Source organism: Cynoglossus semilaevis, chromosome 13 (assembly GCF_000523025.1).
Source record: "Cynoglossus semilaevis isolate Cse_v1.0 chromosome 13, Cse_v1.0, whole genome shotgun sequence".
Classification (NCBI taxonomy): Eukaryota; Metazoa; Chordata; class Actinopteri; order Pleuronectiformes; family Cynoglossidae; genus Cynoglossus; species Cynoglossus semilaevis.
This window is the reverse complement of record NC_024319.1, coordinates 17,393,018-17,402,403: the sequence shown is the minus strand read 5'-3', so window position 1 is coordinate 17,402,403 and position 9,386 is coordinate 17,393,018. Positions and strand designations below refer to the sequence as shown.

At 40.2% G+C, this 9,386-nt stretch overlaps 2 protein-coding genes across 3 annotated transcripts in view; both read left to right on the top strand.

Moving 5' to 3' along the window:
* cxcr3.2 (chemokine (C-X-C motif) receptor 3, tandem duplicate 2) overlaps positions 1–1,378 on the top strand; it is a 4,579-nt gene extending 3,201 nt beyond the window's left edge. The window contains 1 exon segment of the mRNA XM_017038060.2: positions 1–1,378. This exon segment is cut by the window's left edge and continues 33 nt beyond it. Within this exon segment, the coding sequence (XP_016893549.1) occupies positions 1–733 (733 nt within the window). The 3' untranslated portion in view covers positions 734–1,378.
* A 1,844-nt stretch (positions 1,379–3,222) lies between these two features.
* Positions 3,223–7,246, top strand: LOC103388851 (C-X-C chemokine receptor type 3-like). 2 transcript variants are annotated; one of them, XM_017037694.2, is made up of 4 exons: positions 3,223–3,618; positions 4,031–4,075; positions 5,638–5,991; positions 6,445–7,246. In XM_017037694.2, the coding sequence occupies exons 3-4, from the start codon at positions 5,647–5,649 to the stop codon at positions 7,231–7,233; spliced, it is 1,134 nt and encodes a 377-aa protein (XP_016893183.1). In that variant the 5' UTR covers positions 3,223–3,618; positions 4,031–4,075; positions 5,638–5,646; the 3' UTR covers positions 7,234–7,246. The 2 variants fall into 2 exon arrangements, with proteins under 2 accessions (XP_016893183.1, XP_008322272.1); XM_008324050.3 differs by lacking the exon at positions 4,031–4,075 and having other exon boundaries at positions 3,287–3,618.
* Positions 7,247–9,386: the final 2,140 nt, after the last annotated feature.

Genomic DNA, 9,386 nt, shown 5'->3' with positions numbered 1-9,386 from the left:
TGGAATCCTCTTTCTGGCCTGCATTAGCTTCGACCGCTACCTGGCCATCGTTCACGCCGTCAGCTCCAGCTGGAAGCGCAACACATGCCATGCACAATTAGCCTGTGCCATCATCTGGGTTTTCTGCCTCGGCTTGAGCGGAGTGGACATTGCTTTCAAACAGGTGGTCGAAGTGACCACCGTGAACAAGCAAAAAACACTGCTGTGTCAGGTGTGGTTCACTGAAAACCCCACCCAGTGGCAAGTGGGGCTCCAGCTCATCGGTGTGGTTCTCGGTTTCGGTGTGCCTCTGTTCATCATGCTCTACTGCTACATCCGCATCTTCAGGTCCCTGTGCAACGCCACCCGTAGGCAAAAGCGGAAGTCTCTCCACCTCATCGTCTCGTTGGTGTCCGTGTTTGTCATCTGCTGGGCACCGTACAACTGCTTCCTGTTGGTGGACAGTCTCCAAGCACTGGGGATTCTGACCGGTGGATGCGAGTTTGGCCGCGTGGTGGACATCGGGACCCTGATCACCGAGAGTTTGGGGCTGACTCACTGCGCCCTGAACCCTTTGCTGTATGGATTTGTGGGCGTGAAGTTTAGGAGAGAACTGGTCAGAATGTGCAAGGGGCTGCTGGGACAGGACGGGTGGTTGGGGATGGAAGGGTGGAGGCAGAGGAGGCTAAGGAGATCAGTGGGCTCTTTCAGTTCTGGTGAGAGCGAAAACACCTCTTTTTCTGTTATGGTTTGACTCAGTATAAAGAGACAGAAAGACCAAAGGGCTTAAGGTGTCAGGGGGGAAAAAAAGGGAGAATAGACGAGGCACTTAGAGACAGGCGTGGACAAACTTTTTGACTTGCGGGACACAATTGTAATAAAATTGAAAAGGGGGGGGGCGGGTCCGGAGCAGATAGATGGAGCGTTGGTGTGAACTAAGATGAATGACATGTAAAAGTCATGCATAAAGGCTAAAGTGCTGAAATGCTTGTATCATTTTTACGCCATCTATTGGGGAAACCTGGGTATTGCAGGGAAAAGGCAGAAGTATAATGATAATATAAATCAATTATATAATTTGGAAAAGTTTGGCGGGGCCCGGATTAAAAAGGTAAACGGGCCGCATCCAGACCCCGGGCCTTAGTTTGTCCATGCCTGACTTAGTCTTATTGCTTAGACTACATCCTCAGTATAACCCAAACCTGAAAAGTACCAGAGGACAAAATATACAATCCACTTAACTGGAACCTGTAAAAAGAAATACCGTTTTGTTTTCGTTTCTGTCTGGTTGTTGATGTGTTTCAGCTTTTCCCACCCACTTACATGTCCTTCTGTAGAGGATGCTATATGAGGCGGGGTCATGTGACCACTTCCTTCGTGTGTGTGTGTGTGTGTGTGTGTGTGTGTGTAGAAAAAGATGCGTCTGGGGTGCGTCTCCAATGATCAAAACTGATGCGTTAGTCAAAAGATCCACATCGTTAAATGTCTGTTTTTAAATGTTCCATTTACTCCAACCTAAGAGCTGTTCTGTAAGACTTGTTATTATGCTGTGGTGCAAAGGACGGTAAATATTTTTTTATATCTGTTTTGTTTAAATCCACATCATCTTTGTGAGTATTTTTTAAAATAAACCTTCAGTACCGAAACACTCAGATGTCCCACTTGTATGCATTAATATTTTTGTTTTTGCGGGCTTTTATTATGTGAATATCTTACACCCACTTGTATGCATTAATATTTTTGTTTCTGCAGGCTTTTATTATGTCATCACAGACATCACAGATTAGACCAACTTTTTTTGACTCGCATGCTAAAATGGGTCCTAAAATTGAACGGGGTCGGGGGGGGCCAGGTCAGGAGCAGAAGGATGGAGTGTTGGTGTGAACTAAGATAAATGACATGTAAAAGTCATGCATAGAGGCTAAAAATGCTAAAAAGCTTTTAGCATTTTCTACACCATCTACAGGGGAAATGTGGGCATTGCAGAATTATAGACTTATATTATAGAATTATAGTGATAATATATAATGATAATATAAATTAATAACATAATTTGAATACATTTGGCGGGCCAGATTAAAAAGCCAAGCGGGCCACATCCGGCCCCCAGGCCATAGGTTGCCCATGCATTTAGCCGTATATTAAATGTGATTTTGACAATAACGTGTAATACAGTACTGTTCTCTTTCATTTTCTCGAGCCATGTTGTTGACAGTTAAAACACGGATCCTGACGTGTAGAACAAGGCAAGTGTGATCATTTTAGTCTTTGCATTCGCTGTTTTAGAGGCAAGTCTCCCCTGTGTAGTGTCATTTCAGTAGTAAATCTGTCAGTCACTCAACAGGAAGTCATTAAGTTCTGAATAGGATACAACTCCTCTACAAGTGCAGCAATGTATTCCAATTGAAGAGTTTTGTCAAACGTAAACATTTATCTTTTAAGTGCTTTTATTATTAAGTAGCAAGGAAAATGACTTGACAAATATTTCCAGGTATCCTTGTCACCTCGTAGGGCTAACAAGGGATGTTACATTTTGTTTGCATTTTATTTGATAAACTAATCAGCAGCAACAGTGTCCTGCATGCAAACTTTGTGTAACTTACATCGTCAATAATCAATACATCGTTCAAAACTATCAACTGTAGCTTATAGGAGTTACAATAAAAGGTGTTAAAGTGCAACTGAAAGTGAACCCCCCCTTTTTTTACTAATAAAAAAACATGCTTCACGCTTCTGGTTAATGCTAAACTAAGTGGTTTCAAAGAAATTCCAGCTATCAACGGCAGTAACGGGGTATACCCTGGACAGTCCGCCCGTCCATCGCATAAAGATAAATAAAACAGTAACGGGGTATACCCTGGACAGTCCCCCAGTCCATCGCAGAAAGATAAAAGAAAAAAAGAAAAAATTTAAAAAAAGATAACAAACTGATGTAACAATATGTATTCTTGAAATATAACATTTAGGATTAGTTATAATTTTGTGTAAGGTTTTACTGACACTGACGGTTCTTTGTGAATCGTTTTCTGTTTCACTTCTTTTTAGTGTCGCCTCACGTCAGGCAAACTTAGACGGAAGTCTTGAGAGTTACTTCAAAATAAAGTGTGTACTTCCACGGTTGTATAAAGGATTTCATTTAAGCCAATCGTTTTAATTTAACTCCATGTCGTGTTTTGAAACAAGAACGGGTTCGTAAACGTTTACACTGTAAAATAAATGTTAAAAGGATCAAATAAAGCCCCTTTTTAACTGGACCACTCGAACTTTGAAGTTGGTGATGCGCTGATGGGTTTATTTTTCAGACTTTTATTTTGAAAGCAAACGTAATTTAGACTATAGTTCTTGCGTGTGACTATAGGGTGTGTGGCGACTTTTGGAATGAGTATCTAGCTGCGGTGCACTCGCGAGGGTTAAATTTAGGAGTAAACAGAGGTCAGCGTGTATGAGAAGCTGCTCAGGTGGTCGAGCTTCTGAAAGTCTTCGATTTAAATGTATGATTAGACGTAAGCAGCAGCGACGCTTTGTGAGAGTTTTTCCTGTCTGGACTACAGGCGCGGGAGATTTTAGTCGCCAGCCGTCAGTAAAACCTGTCCTTTCTCCTCTCCCACTGACTCCTGGTACAACTTCACCCACCACAAGGTTTGACTATCATTTATACTCAATATTTGTGTCATGTTCTTTTGACGTTTTCCTCATTCGTCGCATTTGTTAATATTTCATTTCATAGTGAAACTGCATACTCAAACATCGCCTACATAAACATGCATTCTCGGTGAAGAAACTGGACATGCTTTTATTCGTACGCCAACGATTACTTCTCTGCGTAGTCAGCCTGCTTATAGTAATTGTATTATTAGCTAGCTTTTCGTGGTTACGTATTATTTAAAATGGGCTGTTGCCACGGTTTTAACCGGTTTAATGACTGAACTGAGCTACACCAAGTCAATTCTGGCACGTTGTCGTCGAGTGCAGTGTTCTTAACCACCTTAACATGGATACTCGCGGAGTATATGGGCAAAAACTGGAGAACCCTTTCTTCTTATTCTTCCAGAAGGACGTGCTCCGAATAAGAACAGCATTCTCTGGACAGTCCTTGGTAATACGGCTGTCTACTGTGGTGTAATATGAAACATTTCTTTACAAAACACACACCTTCATACAAACTACCTCTTCCTGTTGTAATCATAACACGCTGTTTACGCCGACGCTAGCGTCGATACACCACAAGTACATTTTTTCTCCTATGTTGTCTACGAATATACGAGTATTTTTGAGCTACACAATTGACCCTTAAGGGTAGACTACGTGCGGTCCGGTTTAATTATTATTATTTATTGTTTCTGGAAAGGTGTGCGCCCTTCTCGGTAACTTAGACACATTGACTTAAATTACGTTTTAATTTAGCGCTGCATAATTGAACATCAAATGGGCCTAAATTACATTTGTATTTAGTCTCCTGTTTGACCTTAGAAAACAGTCACTGTGGGATGTAAAGAATATCACTGGATACTAGGGCTAATGACTATTAATCACGATTATTCATTATGTTAGCTAAAACATATTATTGCACTTTTTTTACTTTGACTAAACCATATGTGAACAGTTCCAAAAGAAACCTAAAACAAAAATAAATCATAATAATAAAATTGAATTAAATTTACTGAAGACAAAAGGCTAATGAAAAATAAATATGCCACTTACTATTCACAAGAAAACACAGCAACTCCTATTCCTGCAAAATCTTTTATCTTTTTGTTGTGGGACTGTTCACTGAAGACATGCTAGAACAGGAATCTTTGGGAAAAGCATTCCATAACAATGTGTTATATTCCATCTTGTTTTTTGTATTGGTGATATAGAAATCTTTATTTGCGCACACAACACTCTTTGTTTGATCTCTGGTGCAAAACTGTGAAACTAAAATATATGTATGTATATACTGTATATATTTATGCATATATGCATTATGTATGTATATACTGTATATATTTATGAATTTATATATACATATATATATAATTAAATCTCTGTTTTATCACCTGACATCTATGCACTGTCTGAAAAAAAAAAAAAAGAATTGCCAGCTCGGTTTATGCTGGGCATGTTAAGATGAATGAAACTGTTGAAAGTACTGGATTAGTTCCTTAACAACTTTGTGGTGACTCACTCATCATTATAGTTACATATATCACAACATATTAGCTCCAGCTTTTTATCAGCAATTGTTTACCTCCATGTACATTTCACAACATATTAGCTCCAGCTTTTTATTTTTATCTTATACACGCCGATGCTGTTCACTGTTCCACAGCTCTATTTATTTACGTCATTACTCTTTTACTGCTCTATTTAATGATTTAATCATTTTACTACTAAACAAATTCCCCCGTAGGTGAAAACCTGAAAAAATAAACCTGTTAAGAACGCCTGCACAACTCAAATTGCTTTCTCGTTCTCGTCATGCCAGAGTGGACTTTTGCGGTTTACTTCATCATTCAGTGACATCAGCACCATGTGACAACAGCATGTGTTTATAAATCATCTCAGGTCTCCTGTTTTTTTACAGACACTGAAACTCCTGCTCCCAAAGACAGAGTACTGATTTTCTTGTTCCGTCAATTTTTTTTGCTAATAAATAATTTGATTTTATTTCAACAGCGGAGGAACATGGACGTGGAGCTCGGGGGATTTCTCGGCCAAAATTCCACCTACGATTACGATGAGGACTATGAATACAAGGACGACAGTGAATCGGGGAGAAGTGAGGCGGTGTTGCTCCCGATTCTTTTCGCCGTGGTAATGTCTGTGGGTCTGCTGGGACATTGTCTGCTCCTGGCTGTCCTGGTTCTGAAGAGAAAGCACTGGAGCTCATCAGACACTTTTATTCTTCAACTGGGTGTGGCCGACATCTTACTGCTGCTCACGTTGCCATTCTGGGCTGCACAGGCGGCACACCCCTCTGGATGGTATTTTGGTGGGATTCTCTGTAAGATCAGTGGTGTGGTCTTTAATGTAAGTAACAGTTTGTTAGTGATATGAAGAGAAAGTGAAATGAATATGTTTTCAGTGCATTTCCTGACTGAAGATCAGTTTGTTCAAGACTTTTGGCAGCCATATTCACTGGCTCCAGATCTGTTGTTGCGTCAGTGCATTCTGTTTGCATTCCTCCAGGCTCTTGCAAATCTCAGGGGAACGGGGAGAGAGGGAAAAGAGGCCAAGGCTTGTTAAAGTGAATCTGATAGTCTGACACATGTGTCCAGTCCCTTTTAAACAACAGAATAATTCGAAGAACTTTACGTAAAATATTCAAATGAAAGGAGTTCACTTTGCTTTAGTTGTGTTCAACAAAAATAAGTTTTGTTGACTGATCGAAGTTTTTCCCATGTCTTTTTTTTTTTTTTCAACAAAAATAAGTTTTGTTGACTGATTGAAGTTTTTCCCATGTCTTTTTTTTTCCCATCCTAGATGAACTTCTACTGTGGAGTCTTAACACTGGTGTGCATCAGTTTTAATCAGCGGCGTACTGCGTTCCCTAACTCCGCTGTCACATTGGGATTCTTCAAAAAACCTGTGGCGGCTCATCACATCTGCCTGATTGTCTCGATCTGCTGCGTTCTCCTCACAATTCCTGACTGGAATTATTTAACAGTCGAGGGAAGAACCGCAGGAGGGAAATCACATTGTGTTCACGACTTCTCCCAGACTGGAGTTGGATTGAAAATACTTGCCCGCCTACTTCCCATCCTGTTGGGCTTCCTGGTGCCTGCCATCGTACTCGTGATCTTCTGCTGCCTGCTGCTGCAGGTGCAGTCTAAATCTAAAGGCGAACAAAAGCAAAGAGTCGTCGGGGTCATCCTGCCCCCGGTGGTTGTCCTCTTGCTGTGCTGGGTTCCGTACAGCATTACAATCATCACTGACACAATACAGAGGATGCATGAAACGCCTTCAGACAGTCCTTCTGGGAAAACCGCAGGTGAAAGTTCTCTGAGATCAGCTCTAATGTACACAGCCGCTCTGGGCTGTGTCCACGCGTGTCTCAGGCCTCTACTTTACTTTGGCACGAGCGCAAACTTCAGGAAGTGGACGGTGGCCTTGTTGAGATGTGAAAGTCACGATTTCAGTGGTTCATTCTGGGAACTGTGCGTGAACAGAGGCGCCGAACCTGTGGCGCAAAGTCAGGAGGTGGTGCCGCTGAAACCTCAACCTGCAAATGTGATGAGTGAGCAGTGTGGAAGTTCACTTCCCCAGTGCTGATTTAAAAAAAAAAAAACACACAACGGAAAATAAGCCTTCATGTGAATGTGGAGTAATCAGGGTGAAGTCCTGTCGTGGTTTACATTGAGTAACATTATCTGTGTTCTGTCCTTCCCTTTTGGACTTGATTTCACTTTCTGACATGGAGTGATCACACGCAACCAGCATTAAGTCTGTCCGACTCTTTTATCTCACCTTTCTGTACATATACCTTAGATAACAAGTAATACTTTGGCTAACGTTTTTCACCATGGTTCATGTCTTGGTGTGAAAGTACAAATGGCTGTCCTGCTCCAAGGAGATCTAAAGACTCTAGCAGGAGTGTCAAAGGAAAGTGAACCAAGTGTGACCAATGCTTTTTACCCGTCACTGAAGTGAACGGTGGGCAGCTTATAAGCGCCATGCTCAGAGCACCTCAGTGGTTACTTGGGAGCTGGTGGACTCGAACCTGAAACCTTCCGGACCCGAGTCCGCTTCCACCAAAACGACCACTGCCCCTCAACCATGGAGCCAAAATTTGAATTGCAGTCCAAATTGTGGGCCTAACAGTTAGCATTTATTGAAGAGTCTGTTGCGTTGCTATACGATGTGGGTCACAAAGTCAACGTACATAAAGGGAAATTTGTATTTTTGGTAAACAAAACACAACATTATGTAAGAATGCAATATATTGTAGAATTTGACCACTGCATTTTATCCTTCCGGAAGTATAGACTTGTTTTATTTATTTTTAGACAAGCACATGATGAGCACCCGCTGGGCCGCATGAAATGATATGGTGGGCCACATTCGGGCCACGGGCCTCGAGTTTGACGTAGGCCTTTATGAATACGTAGGCAAATGACTTTGGGAATATTAGATTTGTACATTTGATTTCTACATACAGTATGTGCCGCGGGCGTTGCCACTTTCATCTTTTGCACCGGTTTTCTTTGTAATTTACGGAACGAAAACCAGGAAGGGAAATTTGTGGATTGCACAAAATAGTGAGGGCTTGTTGATGAATGCACTAGGTGTGCGAATGTTTGTAAATGCAGAAAAGAAAGGGAAATATGCCCTGCTTTAACTAAGCAGCTTTATGCAGTGATTCAAATAACGTTTTAAATGATAAGTCGCGTCATCAGTATTAATGTTTGTCGGCCTGTTTGTTCGGTTGTCCACTTCAATCCCTTCATTTTTCGATAATCTGACAGTATTTCAAAATAAGATGTCATTCAGACTCTGATACTAACAAAGTCTAAAAGGTGTTTTATTTTGGAATTTTAATGATCATTCAACAGCCAGCGCAGTGCTAGCTGTCTACAGTAATGGAACCGCTCCGTGGCACAAAGGCTTTCGGGAGACAACTGTTTTAAGGGACTTAAAACTATTTTGTCCCTTTTGAATATCTTTTAAACCTTCAGATATCTCTGGATCATTTGCAGGGGAATTTTTTTATATTGACTAGAATGTTGCCAATATTTGTCTTTTTTTTTTCTTTTAATATAGTTTTTTCATGTAGCTATTTTCTATATATTTAAATCTGTCATATATATATATTTATATATATGTTTTCAAACCATTTACATCAATTAGGTACGAGCTGCTTTCATTCCGTTTGAATGAACAATTATAGCTTGTTAACAGAGGTCACTATGTAGATGTTTTTGTTTAACATAAAAAAAAAAAAAACGGCCCTATGTGGTCAAGCACTGAGTGTTAATGTGTCACACAAAAGCTGAGTTGGAGAAGTTTGACCTTCTAATGTCTTCTGTGTCATCAGTTGTCAGGATGCATGGGGGCCTTTGTTAGGATTTCTCTGCTTGGACTTCAATGCCGGGAATGAATAGGGTCCTTACAGAACACGTGTTTGTTTATCCTATCTCACATTGCACTTTGATAAGACTGCAACCTAGAATTATCAGAAAATATATCGCTGTATTTTCTGGATTACTATAATGTGTTTGATGTTTGAAAATTGTATGTAAGCCATTCTTTTGTTTGTTACTGTGTCATAAAACAACATAAAAGTATTTATATATATATAAATATATATATATATATATACATACAGGATATATGTATGTGTATATATATACATATATACAGTATGTATACATATGTATATATATGTGTGTATATATATATTTATATGTAAGTATATGTATGTATAT

Bases quoted from the DNA above. Each gene is read 5' to 3' on its own strand.
- LOC103388851 (XM_017037694.2), top strand. From the start codon at position 5,647: ATGGACGTGGAGCTCGGGGGATTTCTCGGCCAAAATTCCACCTACGAT. The intron at 5,992-6,444 runs GTAAGTAACAGT...TTCCCATCCTAG, and splicing joins TCAGTGGTGTGGTCTTTAAT to ATGAACTTCTACTGTGGAGT.